Source organism: Ranitomeya variabilis, chromosome 5 (genome assembly GCF_051348905.1).
Source record: "Ranitomeya variabilis isolate aRanVar5 chromosome 5, aRanVar5.hap1, whole genome shotgun sequence".
In the NCBI taxonomy this organism is placed as follows: domain Eukaryota; kingdom Metazoa; phylum Chordata; class Amphibia; order Anura; family Dendrobatidae; genus Ranitomeya; species Ranitomeya variabilis.
Window position 1 is genome coordinate 109,182,490 of NC_135236.1, and position 22,630 is coordinate 109,205,119.

The 22,630-nt window shown below is 43.9% G+C and overlaps 1 protein-coding gene across 3 annotated transcripts in view; it reads left to right on the plus strand.

The window, feature by feature from the left end:
- Positions 1-22,630, plus strand: part of LOC143775237 (disintegrin and metalloproteinase domain-containing protein 9-like) — a 150,205-nt gene that overhangs the window by 42,599 nt on the left and 84,976 nt on the right. For all 3 annotated transcript variants that reach the window (XM_077263124.1, XM_077263125.1, XM_077263126.1), the window contains exons 7-8: positions 9,071-9,257; positions 14,807-14,872. In XM_077263124.1, coding sequence (XP_077119239.1) covers positions 9,071-9,257; positions 14,807-14,872 — 253 coding nt within the window. The remainder of the gene's footprint in view (positions 1-9,070; positions 9,258-14,806; positions 14,873-22,630) is intronic.

Genomic DNA, 22,630 nt, shown 5'->3' on the forward strand with positions numbered 1-22,630 from the left:
AAAACGCCGAGAGAGAAGGTCCGTGGTAACTTTACTTCCAGGGTGTCCGGCCAAAACCGAATCATGATGTTCATTGATGACCCTAAGACGAAGATTAGCAGGAACATAAAGTTTACCTAAAGGATAGGCTGCTTGGGAGTCCCCCTGCGCCTCTACCACCTCTCTCTCAAGATCCGAATTAATTGCAGTGACAATTACACCCTTCTGCAGTATAGGACCTGGCTCACAATTATCCCCACCCCCCCGGAAAACAACGGGATAACGCATCAGCCTTGACATTCTTGCTTCCTGGCCCATATGTAATGTAGAAATTGAACCTGGCAAAGAACAGAGACCACCTAGCTTGTCTAGGTGTGAGACGCTTCGCAGATTCTAAATACAACAGATTTTTGTGATCTGTGATCACCATGACTGGGTGAAGTGCTCCCTCCAAAAAATGGCGCCACTCTTCAAATGCCCATTTAATTGCCAACTGCTTCCTGTTACCAATATCATAATTCCTCTCAGTAGGAGATAATTTTTTCGTGAAAAATGCACATGGACGCCACTTACTCGGAGAAATCCCCTGTGACAATACAGCTCCCACCCCCACCTCAGAGGCATCCACCTCTACCACAAATGGCTGCGTGATGTCAGGCTGTATTAGTATGGGTGCAGTGGAAAAACACTTCTTCAAAGTTTCAAAAGCCTGACAGGCCGCACTGGACCAGTCAGAGAAGTCTGTGCCTCTTTTGGTCATGTCTGTTAAAGGTTTAGCTGCTACTGAGAAGTCTTTAATAAATTTGCGATGGTAGTTTGCAAAACCTAAAAACCTCTGTAAGGCCTTAAGGTCCTCAGGACGCTCCCACTCGAAGACCGCCTTGACCTTAGCCGGATCCATACGAAATCCTGTGGAGGATAAGAAATAACCCAAGAACGGAATCTCTTTGACCGCGAACATGCATTTCTCAAGTTTGGCAAATAGTTTACTGTCCGTGAGTACCTGAAGGACCTGCCTTACATGAACCTGATGGGACTCGAGGTCAGGGGAATAAGTTAAGATGTCATCGAGATATACCACCACAAACCTACCTATCAGGTGACTAAGTATATCATTGACAAAGTGTTGAAACACAGCAAGAGCATTACATAACCCAAAAGGCATAACCATGTTCTCGTAATGTCCCTCTGGAGTATTAAACACCGTTTTCCATTCGTCCCCCTCTGTCAGGACTCTGAACATTTTTTATTACCTTTTTGTGCATTACTGCCCTTTTCCAAGATGGCGTCTTTGGTCTCATGTGCACTGTGTCTTCCTGCTATAAAACTCCACCCCAGCCTTCAGTCTGTGCTAGAGTATTCTGCTTTGCATCCAGCTCCTGACCTCTGGTAACTCCCTGGCTATATACCTGCTCCTGTGAACCTGTGGGGTTATCCTGCTACTCTGCTCTGAGTTCCTGCTGCATACACCAGTTCCAGTAATCCTCCTTCATCTGCTGCTCATGTTTACTTCCATCTGCATTTGCTGGATATGTAAGCTGTTGCTGCTTTGCAAGAACCTGAGACTATTACCCAGACCTCCCTGGTTGAGCTAAGATATTATTTGAACTGCCTTTCAAGCATATCTATCTGTGTTTTGGACTAAGCAAGGACTTATTCGTGTCAAGTATCCTCAAGAATAATTGTGCTTCATAGACTTTCTGCGTGATTGCATTTTCCTCTGAAGTTTCCTATAGACTGCTGAGCTGCATTTGATATTTGCACCAAGTGTTGTGGACTTGAGTTTCTCTCTGCACCTGTTTGAATCACCATGTGATAATATAGACTTTACCACTTATAAAACTGTGTCCTGTAGTTGTCTTGTTCCACGCAATGAGTCTCCTGAGGTATCCCCTATAATTATTACAGGATACTCTAGCCTAAAAAGAAAGGAGACTGCTGGAACAATGACTGCAGAAAGCAGACTAGAGCAGGTGTTTTCCATAATTAGATCACTGCAGAAAGATGTGGAAGGTCTGCAAAAGAAGTTTGGAAGCTTTGAACACAATCAACAAGTGTTTGACAAACCTTGCAGGACTTAAGCAACCGCATGGCAGCCCAGGAAGACAAACTTGCTGGCATAGAGTCCCAGTATGGACGGGCTTTTCAGGACATAAGCACGCAAATAGCTGCACAAGTGACTTTACCCTCTGGGCAACCGCCACCAGCTAGCCCACCTAAGTTGCCCCCATTCAGATTTAATGGTGATCGCGACAAATTTCGTGGCTTTGTGAATCAATGTATGCTATATTTTGATGTGCATGCTGACCGTTTTCCTAATGATAGATCCAAAGTATTGTGTGTAATAATGCTGCTGACCGCACGAGCGCTCGCCTGGGCAAATCCGATGATTGAGTTTCGTGACCCACGGTTAAATAACTTGGATGATTTCTTGGCCGCTATGGCATTAGTTTGATTGCTCTAATCGCCGTGCAACCGCTGAATCTGCTTTATTGTCTTTGCGCCAGGCAAAACGTTCTGTTATTGAGTATGCTACTGAATTCAGGAGATTAGCGGTAGATACCAATTGGGACAGTTATGCACAACTGCCTATTTTTAAAAGGGGTCTGTCTAGTATTGTAAAAGATGAACTAGCTTGCTCTGAGTCACCACAAGAGCTAAAGACATTTATACAGCATTGTGTGCGCATTGACATTCACCTTACTGAGCGTAGGCAGGAGAAGTTTGCTGCGTATAACCGTATTTCTAACTTTTCCCTTCCTTCCAAAGAGCCTGCAGGTAAATCATCTCGGGAGGTGGAGGAGGTGCCCATGCAAATTGATTCCGTTCAGAGGCGCGAGATCAATGAGCGCCGGGAGCATCGCCTTCGTGAAAGTCTATGTTTCTGCTGCGGCCAGTCTGACCACTTCTTGATCAATTGTCCTAAGTGTCCTAGATGGCCTAACAAGGTGCTAGCAGCAGTAGGGGAATACAACAACTGTGATGATGAATCTGACATCTCTGAATGTAGCCTGCCTTTAAACGCTGTATTCCATTCACTATCTATGACTTCACCCCCCAAGGAGCTGAAGGAAAATAGCTCTCACTGTTCTCTCCCTATTAAGATCCTGTGTTCAGGACAGTGGATTTCCAGTGCAGCTATGATTGACTCTGGTGCAGGTGGCAATTTCATGGATATCGCATTTGCCAAGGAACATGGTATTGAAATTCAGCAAAGAGCCTCCCCAATTACCATGGAAACAGTGGATGCGTCACCTTTAATCTCTGGGCCTGTGGATCAGGAGACCGTACCCCTTGAAATTTTGTTGGAGCCTAATCATCAGGAGCAACTTTCTTTCTTGCTAATTTCTTCTCCTCATTTTCCTGTGATTTTAGGCATTCCTTGGTTGTGTTCTCAGAACCCAATTATTAACTGGGAGACCAAGGAGATTATCTTTCCAACAAGGAGCAACTCAGCGTTAACAGAAGTTGTCCCTGAGTCCACGGCTACGGAACCACATGTACAGGTATTTTCTTTACCTCCAGCATATAAAGAGTTCTCTGACATCTGTGACAAGAAGAATGCAGATCAGCTTCCTCCACACAGGCATTATGACTGTCCCATTGAGTTGCTTCCTGGGGCAGCTATTCCTTTTGGTAACGTATACCCTTTGGCGGCACCTGAGCTTCAAGCCTTAAAGGAGTATATTGATGAAAATCTGGCCAAAGGCTTCATACGTCCTTCTTCCTCACCAGCAGGGGCACCTATCTTTTTTGTAAAGAAGAAGGATGGGACCCTGAGACCCTGTGTTGACTATCAGGAACTCAATAAGGTGCCTGAACAAACCCAGCATCAATTAAATTAAACCCTGCCACAGAGTCCAGGAAGGCAGAGATTATGAGCCTATTTTCACCAAGACGAATCTCGGCTGGTAAGAAAAATTGTGGCTTACCTGTGGAGGAAACAAGTACACCCAAGTTGCTAACCTCCCCGCAACCCGGGCTCAATAGTTTTCTGGCGGTTGTCTTCTAGAAGGACACACATTCGCATGATGACCCCTTCTGCCACAAAAAAAATGCACCTCCCTTACGCCGTACTACTGCAGCCCCCTTAGAACGAGAAGCGCCACCTAACTGCATAGGTTTCCCTAGAGACTCAGGTTCTGGTAAGTCCAAATCCGAGTTACCCTTGAACAGCGGCGATTCATTAAGTCTCTGACGCAGGCGGCAGTCCACATGGATCGCTAGAGACATAGCTGCCTCCAGTGTGGTTGGTGTCTCCTGTAGGGCAAAGGCATCTTTTATCTTATCAGATAGTCCCTGATAAAATTGACTGCGGAGTGCAGGGTCATTCCACTTTGTGTCAGTAGCCAATCTCCGAAACTCAGAGCAGTACTCTTCTACTGGCCGGTCTCCCAGCCGAAGGTGGCGTATTGTGGACTCAGCGAGGGAGACGCGGTCAGGATCATTATACACTTGACCTAAGGCTCAAAAAAACTCCTCCACAGTCCGTAACGGCAAAGTGTCAGCGGGAAGTGAAAAAGCCCAGGCCTGGGGATCACCCTGTAGGAGCGATACTACAATTCCAACCCTCTGATCCTCTGATCCTGAAGTGTGAGGACGCAACCTAAAGTATAATTTACAGGCCTCCCTGAATGTAACAAATTTGTCGCGCCCCCCAGAGAACCTGTCAGGTAATGCAATTTTAGGCTCCAGCGAAGCTTGTGGAGGTATAGCAACCCCTGCAGTGGCCACTGGAGTACGCTGTACAACCGCCGAGCGGAGGTCAGCCACCTCTAGACTGAGTTGCTGCAATTGTCCAGCTAAAGCAGCAATGGGGTCCATATTGGACCAAGAAAATTTATAGGTCAGTGATACTGTCACGCCATTAATGGCGATAAAGGGGCAGGATGGCGTACTGGGACCCGCACCTGTCCCTGCCACTATAAAGGGGCCCTGGCTTACCCTTATATCAGGGGTACCTATAATGGTTAGGAGGCCTGAGCCGCCAGCGTATCCCTGTCTCCTGTGCAGGCCCTATCAGTGGCCCCCTCTCCCCCCCAGGGAGGAGGACTGCACCAGTGTATAAATATGACAAGTAAACAGGGTATGCAGGCAAGGTAACTAAAATCTCAAACTAACCAAATGCTCACACAGCCACAAAGGAAACACAGAGAAGGAAAGGGGGGGGGGGGAAACTAGGAAGGAAAACAGGTTTAATATGCAACCAAAACAGCAGACAACAATCTCTGTAGATAAACCTCCAAGCTCCTAACACCACGCTCCTTCCCATTTCATCCAGGCAGCAGAACTGATCACTGACAACAGTTGTAGTCAAAGCTGAGTCTATATAGGAGAGGAGATTACAAAAACCAATTCAGCTGAGAGACCAAGCTCTCTGCAACAAGGTTTAACTCCTGCCCTGCTGGAACAAGACAGCCAGGTCAGAATTCAGGAGAAGAGCTTCTGTTCATCGTGTGTGAACGAGGCCCAGAGCGCTGCGGTTCTCTGGAACCTCTCTGTCGCGGTAGCCCAGTGACACATGGGCAAGTTTTCTGGAATGTTATAATATTCGCTCTCTGTTGATGAATGAGGTTATTGACAGTTTTGATTTGTATTTGTCTACAGACGTAACCGTCAGTTCAGGTTTTAGTGCTTATTTTCAAAGGCAGCGGTGTGTTGGTAGACTGCCGTAAGCATGTCGATCATCAGGTCTAATAAAAAATGTGGCTCTTCTTGAGATTTTTCAATACTCATGGCAGTGATGTTGTGGTGGCAGCATTTGCAGAATAAACGTATTCGTTTTAATTGTGATAATATAGGTGTTACTTTAGCAATTAATAGTGTTACGGCATCCCTCCCTCCCCGGTGATTCGAGTTTTGTGTCAACTGGTGTAGGAGTGCTTATTGTTAAATACTTGTGTTACAGCATTCCAGGTATTCAGAACTCGGCTGCTGATTCCCCCTGTCATTTTCAGTGGGATCGTTTCCAGGCGCTGGCTCCGGACGCGGAGGAAAAGGGGTTGGACTGCCCCCTTCATCTATGGACCTTGGCGTTTGGGCATCACAATCGTTGATAGAGTGTCGACACTTGGATGGCATACCAGTCTGTCTGGGAATTGTGGGAGAATTGGATAGGATCATTTGGCTGGGTGTTGTCTGAGGATGATTAAAAAGGATTGTTGTTGCTATGAATAAGCGAGGAAGCATCAAAAAGGTGGTCAGTGTCAAAGGTAAGTTGTTTGACCTCCGGGTTGGCTTTTGGTTTGAAATTGCGGAGTTATAGGGATTTAACAAAAAATTTTTCTGGTGAAGCAGGTCATTATGGGTTTTCATAGGGGCAAGTTGTGGAGAGATGCCAGATGTTTTAGGAGGTGTTTAAGTCATTTGGGTTTAGATCCCTCTAGTTTTACTCCTTATACTTTATAGGAGCAGCGACTGAAGCTGCAGTTTGAGTATTGAGATTGTTCAGCGAATAGGCAGATGGGAATCTCGCAGTTTTTGGTTGTATGTAATGCCTAAAGCCCTGGTGGAGGTTAGTCAAGTGAAGTAATAAGTTTAAGTGTATTCTATCTCCTAATGCTATTGTTTCATACAGGTGCTCCCCTTTTGACATGGATTATGGGCAATTCCTATGTCTATTGGGGCTCTGCCCAGGTGAATGTGAGAAGAGACGAGAGACGGGAGGCAGCTTGGTTTTCTGAGAGACAAAGCGTTTATCACGTGGCTTGGTTTTAGGGGTATGAGGTGGAACAGGGTTTTAAAAGAAGTTCATAGTGTTGTTAGTTTAGATTGCCCTCCAGATATTTTAGTTTCACACGTTGGAGTTTAACGATTCGGGGTTTTGCCCATGCAGAGATTTAATCAGAGACATGAAGCCTGATTCTTTACGACTGCGGGCATCCTTTTCAGGGATCATCATGGTTTGGTCCGCGATTGTTCCCCGGATGAAGTGGTGGAATGCTCAGTCAGTTGAGAAGTTAAACAAGGCTCGAATAAAAGTGAACAGGGCAATTTCGAACTTTGTTCCTCATAATGAGGGTGTGACTGTGTGGCATTTTCATTTAGAAAGTGGTAATGACAAATTTTGGTTAAGGGCTGGGGTACATCTGAATGCCGTGGATATTGATTTATGGGCTTTGACATTACAAGAAAGCATTGAGCGGGCAATGTTTTTGAAAGAAAGGGGGATCTCGAACATTTGATGGTTCAAATGCTCTCATGGTGGTGTGTCTCAGGGTCCTTGAATTTTGTTTTAAATTGGTATGGTAGATTCATCAGGACATGGATTCCTCTGTTATAAGTTGGTTGTTTGATCTGGTGATTGGTGGGGCTTACTGCAAAGGAATGTCAAGTTCCGGGTTAGTGGTTATCCGTTAATGAACCCTTTGGGTTTTTGGTGCTCCTAAGCATGTGGGTCGCAGCTGGGAATAATCATGGTTTTGACAAATGGTCATTTTAGGGTCACCAGATCTTGTAGCGTCAAGGACCTTATCACGCTTTAAAAATGGTTTATAAATGTTTGTAATGTTTATAATAAAGGCTGCTATGGCCAATATTTTCCACCTTTTTGTGTCTGTCTTTATTAGGAATGGCTTGGTGGATATTGGTGGGGGCATTATATAGTGGAGTTTGGTGGCTAACTGGACCACTGTAGAGTCGAAAATATTAGCGTCAAAGAGAGGCTGGAGCACTGGGCTTGCACAGTGGGCAAAGACTGGCATGACGAGAGTTTGGTGGAGGTGGGACAAAGGTTATTGTGGCAGGGTTTTGGGGTGGGATATTTATAAGTAGTTTTAGGTGAGGAGTTTGTCACTTTCCAACTCCCTTGGGTCACACAGCAAGTCCCACCTGGAGGTATTCTAAAGTGGGGTTTGGTAGCTATCTGGACTACCTGTGAGTTGACAATACCAGTGTCAAAAGTTACTCATGATTTTGGCACCAATGTTCTTAATTGCAGTTGGTAGAGTAGACATAGTTAATGGTGTGGAAGTCACATTGCACTTGTTCTCGCCTGAGGCTCACAAAGAGACCAATAATTCAAGAGAATCCATATTCAGCCTTATTTCTCCTGACTATAGAAATATTCACTCCTTTGTGGAGGCAACTATCAGCTACGTCGTGTCATGGCTCGACTCTAGGATTCAATCCAGTGATCTCTGGCTGTGGGTCAGTTTCCCTTCCTACTGAACGACAGCCTTTGCTGTCTCTGTCCAACTGCTGATAATTTTGTTTTCTTTGCTTTGCTGTGTTGCTTCTATGCAGGTGTTTTCATTTCCTTGTTTGGTTTGTCCTATCACATCTTGAGAGGGGCTATTGAAACCCCTGGCACATGCAATCTTTGCTGGCTATATTCCAAGTCAGGTGGATGTTTGGAGTTCCAGCTCCCCAGTTAAGGATTATCTTGCTGAAGTTTTCTCTATTGCTTCTCCTGCAGTTTGTTTGCTTGTTCCTCGTCTCAGTACTTTTCCCATTTAGTTACATTCAGGATCTGGGGGTTTTCACTTACACCAAAAGTCTTTTTGTGTTCCTTTCTTTTTCTTCCATGTATGACTATCTGAACACCTCTTGAGCCCTGTGCCTCACTTTTTGTCTGTGTGCATTAAGTTCTGTTGTTGTGGTTTAAGGTAACACTCTGTGTACAGTTGAGGGTGCAGTTAGGGACACTCAAAGTCAGCCGATGTTGAATGGAGGCACCATTGCGTAATTTTAGGGTGATAACATCCGCAGGTAGGCAGGGACAAATGGGGGTTAGGTTAGGGATTTGCCATGTCTATATATGAACCCGTGGTATGCAGGTTTAACTTCTTCTCTAATTTGTTCATCCCTATGTGAGTGGTGAGTGTAGGGCTCCGTAATGACACGTAGATTCTTGTAGTACCATTGTCTTGTCATTTTATGGTACTTATGTACTGCTCACAGGGAAAAGTCATATAATTTAGTTAGCAAAAATCCATCTATGTACCTCAGTAAAAAATGGATGCAAGATGATATAGTATTGGCCTATAGCAGTATCTCTGTCTGCCGTATTATGGATCTGTACAACAGGGATTCATAATATATCTATTGTACTGTATATTCTCCAGTGCTTGCATTCACTTTGTATTTACAGGGGAATTCTAGAACTTGGGAATGAAAGCTTTATTATTGAGCCATTACCAACATCGGCATTTCTGCATATGATATACAAAATGGAGGCCAGTGACGAGGTGCATACTATCATATCTGAGAGTGATACAGATCTGAGTAATCACAGTTATCAGCGACAGCTTTTGGAGCCCTTGAAAGGACTTAATGAGGTATTTTATCATGTCAGTATGTGTGGAAATAAAATATCATGTTATTTATTATTATAGGAAAGGAAATGATTAGAGATAAGGAAACCTGTGAGCTGAATCAATTAAACCCAAACCACGGGCAGCCTGAATCAGAGCCTAGTTGCATAGTTGCAGCCAGGTATATTTTTCTCTGAAACACAGAGAAAATATAGTTTGAAGATCCAGCCTGGGACCGTAAGCTGAGACAAGACTAGTCTGGCGCCATTTTTGGTTGACTCTTCCCAGTGCCACTACAGGTGATTGACAGGTCTCTCCGAATGTATATACAGTGGGGCAAAAAAGTATTTAGTCAGTCAGCAATAGTGCAAGTTCCACCACTTAAAAAGATGAGAGGCGTCTGTAATTTACATCATAGGTAGACCTCAACTATGGGAGACAAACTGAGAAAAAAAAATCCAGAAAATCACATTGTCTGTTTTTTTATCATTTTATTTGCATATTATGGTGGAAAATAAGTATTTGGTCAGAAACAAACAATCAAGATTTCTGGCTCTCACAGACCTGTAACTTCTTCTTTAAGAGTCTCCTCTTTCCTCCACTCATTACCTGTAGTAATGGCACCTGTTTAAACTTGTTATCAGTATAAAAAGACACCTGTGCACACCCTCAAACAGTCTGACTCCAAACTCCACTATGGTGAAGACCAAAGAGCTGTCAAAGGACACCAGAAACAAAATTGTAGCCCTGCACCAGGCTGGGAAGACTGAATCTGCAATAGCCAACCAGCTTGGAGTGAAGAAATCAAGAGTGGGAGCAATAATTAGAAAATAGAAGACATTCAAGACCACTGATAATCTCCCTCGATCTGGGGCTCCACGCAAAATCCCACCCCGTGGGGTCAGAATGATCACAAGAACGGTGAGCAAAAATCACAGAACCATGCGGGGGGACCTAGTGAATGAACTGCAGAGAGCTGGGACCAATGTAACAAGGCCTACCATAAGTAACACACTACGCCACCATGGACTCAGATCCTGCAGTGCCAGACGTGTCCCACTGCTTAAGCCAGTACATGTCCAGGCCCGTCTGAAGTTTGCTAGAGAGCATTTGGATGATCCAGAGGAGTTTTGGGAGAATGTCCTATGGTCTGATGAAACCAAACTGGAACTGTTTGGTAGAAACACAACTTGTCGTGTTTGGAGGAAAAAGAATACTGAGTTGCATCCATCAAACACCATACCTACTGTAAAGCATGGTGGTGGAAACATCATGCTTTGGGGCTGTTTCTCTGCAAAGGGGCCAGGACGACTGATCCGGGTACATGAAAGAATGAATGGGGCCATGTATCGTGAGATTTTGAGTGCAAACCTCCTTCCATCAGCAAGGGCATTGAAGATGAAACGTGGCTGGGTCTTTCAACATGACAATGATCCAAAGCACACCGCCAGGGCAATGAAGGAGTGGCTTCGTAAGAAGCATTTCAAGGTCCTGGAGTGGCCTAGCCAGTCTCCAGATCTCAACCCTATAGAAAACCTTTGGAGGGAGTTGAAAGTCCGTGTTGCCAAGCGAAAAGCCAAAAACATCACTGCTCTAGAGGAGATCTGCATGGAGGAATGGGCCAACATACCAACAACAGTGTGTGGCAACCTTGTGAAGACTTACAGAAAACGTTTGACCTCTGTCATTGCCAACAAAGGATATATTACAAAGTATTGAGATGAAATTTTGTTTCTGACCAAATACTTATTTTCCACCATAATATGCAAATAAAATGATAAAAAAACAGACAATGTGATTTTCTGGATTTTTTTTTCTCAGTTTGTCTCCCATAGTTGAGGTCTACCTATGATGTCAATTACAGACGCCTCTCATCTTTTTAAGTGGTGGAACTTGCACTATTGCTGACTGACTAAATACTTTTTTGCCCCACTGTACATGTTGGCGACCTATTAATCACCTACAGCTGCATGGGAAGAAGTCGGCCAGGGACTGCACTGGACTAATCTTTTTCTTCAAGCTACATCTTCTCTGAAACATCAGAGCTTGTCATAGAAAAATATATCTGGCTGCAATCATCCATACAAGCTCTGATTTATGCTGTTCATGGTTTGGATAACATTAATCATCTGACATATTTCCTTTAAAGGGGATTACTTTCTTTATCTCATGAAGACCCCTATCACAGTATAGTGATGTCGCTGCCATCTTCCTAATTCCAGACACACATATGGCTAAATCTTACCACATGCTCTAATGGTCAGTCATTACAATCACTGGCAGAGAAGCTGTTACCATGTACATAAGCCCTAAATCACAAGACTCTAACTTATTTTGGAACATGACTATCTTGCTACTGGTTTTAAGTATCAGCCAAATTCGGCTGTGTAAAAGGTCATTTGTACTGAGAATATGACCTTGTGTAATCCTAGGGCTGCAGCTGTCAAACAACTTACAAAATATGGTCTGACATTGGCCCTCTATTGTATTGATGAAAAGCAAATATATTTGTAATTGGTGCAATTTTCCAATATACCGGTACATGATTTTCATCTAGGTCAGACTTAATTAAAATTACTGTCTGGTAATGCAGAGTCCGATATAGTTAAAGGCTCATTTGGCGTTTGCCTTCTGCCATTTGCCTACTGCCTGCCATCAGGAAAGGAGTCCGATAATAATTAAATGTGAATGTTCCTTAAAAGGAATCTGTCACCTTTTGAGCTATTAATGTGGGCATACAGGTTGTTTACAGCTGTAACTAGTCCTACCTGTGTGCCTCCTGGATGATGATTTGTTCAGTAAAAATAATCTTTTATAGCGTCAATTTTCCAGGCTATGGGACGTACGCTGCCTAGAAGATAAGACTGCCTCCGGTCTTCATTATACAAGACCTCTCCTCCCTTTCTCTTCAGTTTCCCTTTATGCCATGTGCACAGCAGGAAATCCTGCACCTGCGCATTCTGCCTGCCGTCGCTCCTTTGCCCCGTTCCGCCCTTCTCTTGGCACAGTCCTGAACTTTGATGTGTGCAGGCGCCAGAGTGTCAATGTAAATGCCGGGACCCAGTAATTTTGGGTGCACAGTAAAGGTGAATTCCCCACAGTGCAAGGGAGCGACGGCAGGCAGAATGCGCAGGCACGGGATTCCCAGCCACGCACATGGCGTCAAAGGGAAACTGAAGAGAAGGGGAGGAGAAATCTTGTATAATGAAGACAAGAGGCAGTTTTATCTTCCGGGCAGCATACATCCCATAGCCTAGAAGACCCAAGCTATAATTGATAATTTTTACTGAACAAAGCATCATCCAAGAGGCATACAGGAATGACTAATTTCAGATGTATACAACCTGTATGCCAATATTTATAACTCAAAGCTCAAAAGGGTGACAGACCCCTTTAAAGTCATAGATACCTTATAACATTCAGTACACTATTTGGACAAAAGTATTGGGACAGCTACATAAATCCATTGCCATTTATATGGGGTTACTCTCCTCCTTCTCCTCCAGCTATAACAACTTCCAGGCTCCTGGAAAGATAGTAGGTGTCTGTGTTTTTGCCCATTCGGTGTCGTCTCACTTTCCGGCAGCGCCTTACTTTCTGGCTCCATCGAGATCAAAGAAACAGGCTCCAGATCTCCTGTCGGCGCCATCTCCTGCTGCAGCGTTGCTCCCTCCGGCTCCGCTGGGGCTGTGAGCACCGACGGCGTAGTCCGAGGCTGCGCGGTCGTCATCCTATGGATCAGGGACCCTTTCCAGGCGGCTACCGCTGTCATCTGGGCCCGCAGGAGTCGGGGGGGTTAGCTCCACCATCTCCGCGCCAAGGAGCTCCGGGTCCATGGTAGGATTCAGGTCCGAGGTTTCTTGTCGCTGCGGACCGGGGACATCTCTGTTAGTGTCTGCAGGTCCCGGCAGCTCTTCACTTGTGTCCACCAATGTAGTTACCGGTTATCGTGCAGCCATGCTGCGGTCATGCTTTCCCGCGTCTTCCTCCTTCTCCATCTCTCGACTTTCTGGGTGGTGTCTTTCCCACTTTCACACCGGCCATCTCTGGGGGCGGATACGTCCTGCTTACGGACATCTTTGGTTAGCATTAGAGTCTCTGTAGAGGGTGGATCCAGCTTTCACATCGGTTCTTGAACTCCACCCATGGCAACACATCTTCTTCCTCCTTTATCTGCCTCATGGTACAGCAATGGTGGCCATTACACAATTTCACACAGTCCATTATAATCCATGGCGCACAGGACCCATTTCCATGGGTTGGTCCATCCTGTTCGTGATGCCAAAGTTGAGTCGCCCACCAGTGCAATGGGGACACTTGGTACCGGGTCCGGTCACTCTTAAAGGGGATATCATTGTGGCTGCGACCTGGACCGTGGCCCTTGGACTCAATTAAAGAGGAAAGGTATTTTAAGGGAATTGTGAAAGTCCATTTTCGTGATGCCACCTGTGGTTCTCAGTCAATAGGGACCGACGTTGCTTAAAGGGGTCCTCTGGGGTGATGTAGTGGCAGCAAGATGGTGATCCTTCCCACTGGTGAAGCGGGGTCCCCAGGGCTCCCAAGGTATATGGCAGAGATGGTGTATGTCGGCAAATAAGTGGAGGCACAGAGTGGTAAAGTCTTTACCTGGTTTACTGGCAGTAGCAGTCCACAGTCCAGAGTACTAGGAACAGGTGATGGTATGGCCCGGCCGGCCTGGAGGCAATGGTAGATCCCTCTCTCAGGTGAGGTCGGTAAGCCTTTCCTACTTGCGCTGATGTGTGAGGTCCCTGCTGCCTGAAGCTTGCTGGCAAAGTACCCCTTCCTTCTCCTGTCTGGGACAGATACCTGTATGGCAGGCAGCTTGAGCTGTTTTACAGGGTCTCTACCACCACCTGGGCTCTTCAGGTGCTGCTTCGTCTTCAGGTGTGGTGTGGGCAAATTACATACAGTTCAATGCCCTCCGGTTCTGTCGCATGTCCTGGAGCACAACATGACTTTGGGCTCCCGGTGCCCGGTTCCTGTGCTGTGGCTCTGAGGGTGCCTGGTCGCAGTTCCCCTCTGAGCCCTTTTCCACTCCTTTGCTCCTTCCCTCAATAGCTCCACCACATTCAACACCCCTCGGGTTCTTGTCCTTCCCTGGAGCTGCAGCTCAGTCCTGGCTGCATGGCTCCGTAGTCTGCACTCTGTTCCAGACTTCCTTCTCTCTCAGTGTCTTTCTCCAACTGAACCAACTTCTCCTCCAGACCAGAATACTAAAAGTTGAGGGAAGCTCCCCGAATCGGGGTCCTGAGCTCCCCCTTCGGGCCTGGATTCAGAATGTGTTGTATGTGGGTGCCTTACCTGGTAAAAGAAATCCCCCTTGCCTCCAAACATGATATCGCCCTCCCCGAAAGGAAGGCAACATCACTGTAACAACCGGTTATCTGGGGTATTACACATGCACAGAGCACCATAACACATATTCATTCAATTAGTATTCTGCTTTGCATTGATGAGGGGCAAGAACCCCGAAACAGTTCTGTCTATATTCTTCAAATTTCACACAAACATTAGTAGATGCTTTATATCAGTCTATGGTTTGTGTCTTTCAGAATACAGCATTTCTTTTTAGTATGAGGCGATATGTAAAGGTGTCTTTGTTTGTTACAGTGGAAGCAGTGAGTATTAATATCTGCATGAAATGTACATCAGGAAATTACCCAATTCATCCTCATATTTGACTGGGCTCTTATCTAATCAGAACAATGCATACCCTTAATTAGTAACCTTGTAGCTCATCTATGTAGGCACTAATTGCTAAAATTGCACATTACAATTAAAACACATTGAACAAAAGCTGAAGCTGGCCTAAACATGAGAGAGATGAGGGCTGAGCGTTCCTTTGACTATCAGCTACCTTTTCCAACTCAGAAATACAACTAATTGTTCTGCTTGGCTGTGATTTTGCGAAAATCATTGCCAAAAGGGTCCGCCATGAGCTTATCTCCTAAAGACCAAAAGAGACTTGACCCATATCTCCCACCAACAACATCTATTGGGGGAGAGTCCGAAGGTCCCTGATACACATTAGACCAGGGGTCTCAAACTGCATTCCTCGAGGGCCGCAAACCATGCGTGTTTTCAAGATTTCCTTAGCATTGCACAAGGTGCTGTAATTATTATGTGTGTAGGTGATTAAATTATCACCTGTGCAGTACAAGGAAATCCTGAAAACATGACCTGTTTGCGGCTGCGGCCCTTGAGGAATGCAGTTTGAGACCTCTGCATTAGACTGTCACCCCATCTTGTTGATATTGATGGATAGTCTGACTTTGGTCTAATATCTATAGAGGATCTTAGGATGCAAGCACATCTTAATATATTAAGTTGCATCTCAAAACAGGTGTGCACGGGAAAATCAAGTCTACTATAATTTATGCCACTTTCTGCCATAAATTAAAGTAAAATTGTAAGGTTATACTGTATGTGAACCCGTCCCTTTCAGCCAAAGCTCCCCCCTTTTTTTAAGTGTTAGGCCGGGGTCACACTTGCGAGTTTCTCGCATCAATATGCGGCACTGCCACCGGCACTTGGGACCGGAGTGTGCGGCTGCATGGAAATACATGCAGCTGAACGCTCCGTTCCGAGTGCCGGCTACTGTGGCGGGTATTGATACGATAGACTTGTGCGAGTTTCTTGCATCACACTCGCAAGTGTGACCCCGTCCTTAAAGCTCGCCTCCTTCCCATGCCTTCACACTGAACCCTGCTCAGATTAGACCATTTCCAGTTTATTAGATCTAGTGGTCTGTGTGAAAATTGCAAGTATTTTTCTTATAAATAATATTTTAAAATGACATTTGGTATTAAAACCTAAGATAAACAATTTCTGTGGACACTTTCCCTTTATATCGCTTTCACTATATACAAGATGCAAATGCATGTTGTTTGTAATGTGAAGTATAAATTTGGATAGTGACTTAGCTAATTAGCGTAAAAATCTCCAGCTAAAACAATATAATATACAAATTTACAATATTGACCATACTTGTTTAAAAACACTTTGGCCTTGATTCCTCAAACAGTTTTTTGTCAGTAAGGTTACTTCCCACAATGAGTTTTTAGAGTTTTTTTATGCGGTAAATTTAAAAAAAATGCAAGTAACCTATTTTACTTAAAACTAAATTTGAGAGTTTTTTTTTCACTGCTGGAGTGGCGCTTTAAACACCTGTTCTCTGCCCCCGGTCATATAGTCATCCTCCTGCATCTTCACAGTTTTTCTGAGCCCGTCCGATCCTGTGGCATCATTTGTGAGCGTAGCATTTGAGTAGCCGGAATTCAGAAACTAAGTCACAAGCTCTCCTAGACTTACAATGATTAGTGACCTCTGGCTCGCTCCATGAAACACTGGAGCAGCCAGAAGGTCACAATCTGCAGGAAATGGACCCTACTGGCAGCAAAAACAGGTGAAAACACCGGAGTTGAGTATCAGACAGGGGGCAGGAAACTTGGATTGTAGGCACCACTTCCGCGATTAAATAAAAAAAAAACACTGGAGTGGTGCTTTAATGGGTGCAGAAAATCTGCAACATCAAAAACTCACCAAAAGCTCATCATGGGAACGTCGCCAAATACTGCATGAAATTTTTACAACACAAAAAGAGGGATAAAAAATAAAAGGGGGTATGCAAATTTAGAGGATCACCAATCACGATAAATAATTTATTGCATCAGTTCAAGTATAAAAAAGAGTTAAAAATATTTAAGTCCAATGGCTATATAAAATTTAATGCTGGTTATGCCAAAAATACAGCAATCACTCACCTGCTCTGCAAAAAGATAATAATGATAAAGTTCCACCATACAATGTAATAAGATAATAAACGACAAATCCAATATAGTGAGGTGATAACCGAAAAATAATGAATCAAGAATGCAAATAAGTGCAACTAACTCAAACCGTGAAGCTGGAGACACACTAGCGATTTTAAAATCGGTCCGATTTTGTTCCTGCATAGTCGGATGAGTGTAATCCAAGTGTCAAGTGAGTGCCATGCGTTTTTCATGCAAGTACAATCAGATTTTTCACACCTAGCATCCGATTTACATCCGATAGCAATATGATTTTTTTTTTTAACTGTAAATTTGTATTAAAAGTTTTACAAATTTTTAACAAAAGGACGTGAGTCCCGACAAACAATTACATTCAGAATCACCATATAAAACATGGAGAAAGAGAAGATTAGAAAGGTTACAACACCCAAATCAAACACTAGGTAGAATCATCCAACAATATACAGAAAACATACATAAGAAAGATATCTTGGATATTGTGTAAAGGCACCTCACATAGACAGACAAAAAGACAAGACTCACACACATAAGGTAGGGAAAAGGAGGGATGCAGGTTCCAAACAGTACTAAATGATAGCGAAAAGCCTAACCATTTCTCTGAGCCCAGTAGTAATCCCAAACGGAGTCAATTCTATCCACTCTCGCTCCTAAAAGAGCCATCATGTATTCCTTCCTACGAATGTCATTTATTCTATACAATAACTGCTGATGGGAAGGAGGAGATGTCTGCCTCCAGTGAAGGGTGATCAAACACCTCGCCGCTGTAAGGATATGTAATAACAGCTTGGCTGAGTTTTTTCCCATCCCCTTGGTGGAAATATTTAACAAATATATAAACGGGTCAAGCCCCACCTCGACATAAAGAACCCTGCTAATCAATACTCTCACTTTGTCCCAAAAAACTGTGATCACTGGACAAGACCAAAAATGTGGTATTGGGTTCCCACCTCAGAACCACAACATCAGCATAGATTCGAGAGTAGAGGGTTCAATCTGTGGAGGAGGTCATTTGTGTGATACCTGAACATCAGTATTTTATAATGATTTTTCTTATAAAGAGTACAAATGGAGGACTTAGCAGCTTCATCCCAAATAATGTGCCAACTTTGAGGTGATATCCCTCTTCCCAGAATAGACTCCCATCTGCTCATGTTGATGTTTAGTTGTTTTGAGGAAAACTCAAAATCTTATATATTTCTGAAATTTGTCCTTTAGTCGACGGCCCTCTTCTGAAAATCCTCTTGAAGGCAGTCAGTAAAGAGACCTTTGATACTTCTTAAAGCGAGGAAGCAAAGTGCTTAATCTGCAAATACTGGAAGAACTTTTTACTAGAGATGGCAAACTTGGATTTGACAGCATCAAACGTGGGAAGCTCCAGCGTGTCCCCGTCTACTAGATCCTCAAACCCAAATAATCTTGCAGAGGTCCACGGATTAACTATTGCATGATCCCTACTATTTGGTAACAAGGGCTGGAATATGAATGAGATCATTGGCGAGTTAGGGAGGCCAAACTGAACCTCTTCATACAAGAAAGCCATATCTCCCTCGTAAACACCATTGAACCCAGCAAAGTCATCGGCATGCTAGATGACCATAATAGCGAATTCGGATTACTTGGCGCTAGCCATAATTTTTCTATTTCTGTCCATTTGTTGTATGCCCATAATGAAGCCCACGAAGGAATCCTACGTAAATGTGCGGCCCAGTAGTATTTAATAATGTCTGGGACTGAGAGGCCCCCTTGTGATTTATGAGAGACAAGGACATGCTTGGACATCCGGTGACGCTTATCATTCCAAATGAACCTCATCATGGCTGCTTGGAGGGACTGGGGACTTTAAACAGTAAAGTCTCAAAAAAATAAATAAACTTAGGAAGGAGCGACATTTTAATTGAATGGATATGGCCTATTAAAGAGAGCGAGAGCGGTTTCCATTTTTGCATTACTCTCCTTAAGTCACTCAAAAGTGGCGGAAAGTTGGTGCTAAATAGGTTACCGTAGGAAGAAGCCAGGTTAACTCCTAGATATTTAATAGCCTCAGACTTCCATCTGAATTTAAAGTTTTGCTTTAAATTATCCAATATATCAGGAGGGATATTTAATGGTAGGGCTTCTGTTTTTTGAAGTATTCAGTTTATGCCCCAATAGTTTCCCATACTTTTTAAAATCCTACATAAGGTTAGGTAGTGTAATATGGTGTTTGGTTAGGGTTAAAAGGACGTCATCTGCAAATAAGGAGATCTTAAACATTTTGTTCCTAACCTCAATTCCTGATATGTTAGGATTTTGTCTTATCATTGCCGCCAGCGGTTCTATACGCAAGACATATAGTAGGGGCAACAGGTGGCATCCCTGTCAGGTGTCATTTGATATTTTGAATGAGAGAGAGGAGTGGAAGGGAAGCTTAACTGAGGCTGAAGGGGAACTGTAAAGAAAGGACCCAGCTGTCAAGAAAGGACCCAAAATGTAAAAAATCTTCAAGGTCTCAAACAGGAAGGACCAATTTAGGTGGTCAAATGCTTTCTAAGCATCTAGGTACTATGAGGGACTGTAGATTATTTCTATTGGCAACTTCTATCAAATCTATTGCCTGTCTGGTATTATCTCCCCCTGACAATTGAGGACAAAACCCACTTGATCCTTATTAATAAGCTGAGGAAGCCAACCGTTAAGCCTGTTGGCTAGTATACGAGTGAAAATTTTCAGATCCGAGTTTAGTAACTCAATTGAATGATAATTTGAACAATCTAAAGGATCCTTCCTTGGTTTTTGGATGAGAATTAGATAAGAATGTGATAACATATCTGGAATGGGAGCGCCCTCTAAAAGGGAGTTAAACAGCCTGACCATGCAGGGACAAAGCTCCTGCAAGGTTTTGTAATATAAATACGTCAGCCCATCTTGTCCTGGGGATTTACCCAAATCCTTCAAAATATCCACAACCTCCTCTTGCATCACCTGCTAATTGAGAGACAATAAGGCATCAGAGAGGAGAACTGGGAGATTTAGATTTGATAACAATTTTTCCAATGCATTATTTCTATCAGTCCTATTTATGGGGACAGTATCGTATAGGTTATACAATTTACTATAAAAAATATAAAATAGTTTTGAAATTTCTGTTGGATTATAATGGATCTTGCTATCTGCCCCTCTCAAGGCCTGGGGATGAGAGTTCAAAGTTCTATCCTTCAATATCTTAGCTAAAACCATGTGGGCATTACCTTTTTCGTAATATTTTTGTTTTGTATAAAGAAGATTTTTTTCAACTTTACGCATTGAAAGGTCTTTTAGTTTGTTTCTAATCCCCATAACCTTATTTAAAACCTTAATGGAGGGCGAAATAGTTAACCTACGTTCTTCCTTAATTAATTGAGAGGTTAATTTATTGAGTTTGAATTTAGCATTTTTTTAAAAACTGGAACCTTCTTTAATACAATATCCCCTCATGACGGCCTTGTGAGCTTCCCACAGGACTGAAGAAGAGGAAACCGACCCTTCGTTCAAATGGAAGAAGTCGGTGAGATGGTCCAATAAGGTCTTCCAGATATTTGGGTCCTTAATTAGAAACTCATTCAATCGCCAGTGACAAGCCCAGGTACATAGTTGAGTGGTCCAACGCAACCGGGGCATGGTCAGACCAAGTAATTTGACCCATCTCAACCTTCTCCAACGTCTTAAGAGTCAACATATTTGCAAAAAAGAAATTAGTTCTGGTATGGGTGTGATGAGGGAGAGAGTAAAAGGAGAGGGCCCTGTCCCCGGGATGGTCTATTCTCCATAAATCAAATAAGGAATTAGTCCTAATTAGTTTTCTAAAGTCTCTCGCCATTCTAATTAGATTTTGTGGTGGAGGTTTATTATTGACAGGTTGTCTATCAAATATCTCTGAAAAAGGGACATTAAACTCGCCAGCCACCAATAAGGCTGCCGGCTTAAGTTTTTGAATCAGGGATAAAACTTTTCACAGAAATTTGCTCTGACCAGTTTTTGGAGTGTAAAGGTTGCAAAGAATGATGGACCTGCCCCTCAGAGAGGCCTCTAAAATTACAAATTGCCCCCAGGATCAATATGTGTCTTGCGCACATGCAAGGTGCCACCTGATGATATTAAAATTGCCACTCCCCCTCTCTTATTATCATTGAAAGCAGAGTAGGACACAGGAAAGGAGTTAAAGGCAAACTTGAAAGTGCCCAACTTATCACAATAAGTCTCTTGTAGAAAAACTGAGACTTCAATTCCTGAAGGGTGATCCTCCTTTTTCTAGGGGAGTTAAGGTCCTTAACTTTCAATGATGTTTTGCATGTCATGATGTATTATTTAATTACTCACATGGGAGGATGGGAGTAATTTAATCATACCCTGAAACCCTCCTCTCTCCTAATGCCGCCAGTATACAGTGATGTACCATACCTTCTTGGATGTTCTGTGTCACCTGCTCTAGATACTGCATCCGGATGAATGGATAGGGAAGAAAAACCAGGAAAGGGGCAAGACAAGGAGAACATAGAGAAGAAAAAAGAAAAAAAAAAGAAAGAAATTGCTAACTTTACAAAATAAAGAACCATAATTCCCAAGAACAAATAACCTTGTCTGTGACTATACCTGTGGAACAAATTAAACCCACTAGGTAGGAAAAAAAAACCCTGTAGCCACAGAGAAAATTTTCAGGGAGGCGATGCCTTGCGTTTAACCCACACAGAGGGAAAAAGAGAAATCTCCAAAAATAAGTCAAATGAAAACTATTGCAGCACCCCAGAGTCCTGGTCGTTGCAGTACTGTAGCTCCGCCACTAAGGGGGGCTATGGTATGTCTGATGGCACTAAAGGAGTTCATCTGACCAGGTATCACATACACCAATACATTTCACAGTCTGGCCTCCAGGGGGAGCTAAGGGTACTATTCATTAGGCCACTCCTCACAGTCTGGTAAAACTGGGGGTTAGGCAGGAAGTTAGAGAGAACGCTGACTGGGTTGGAACCAGGCAACACCTTGTGGCAGAGGGTGTTGTAGGGGAAGATTCGGTAGGGTCCCTGTCAGGGGTGGGATCCTGACAGAGGCCTGGCAAACAGAGAAGAAAGCTACGGGTCCGCGCCTGCACTTCATAGCGGCGGTGCCCTAAGAAAGGATAAGAAGCGAGATTTATTGTGCTGAGTGAGAAACGAGATCAACGCAACAGGGAGAATACCAGTAGGAGTCGTGCTGTTAGACCGAGGCAACATCCTACTGAGGCGTAAATAACCGGTGGCCGGAACGCCGAGGAAGTACAGAGCTCTAAGCATTACTTCAAACCAACAGCAGGGCAGAGAGCTATAGGCTGGCTGTCTCACCTACATCACCTACGCAGACATAGGGGGCAACTTGTGGAGAGGGGCGACTCTAGGGTCCCGGAAGAGCTCCGAGCCTTCCCGTCATACGGGTGCGTCTTACCATAAGATCTGGGGGACGAGAAGAAGAAGAACATCAGAATCGAGTTGTTGTGAGGGAACACGAGAAACAGACACAACAGTTGTGGGGACTATCCCGTTAGCACAGCAGGGGAGGACCACAACACATAAGCGCTAGAAGGAAGGCACAGAT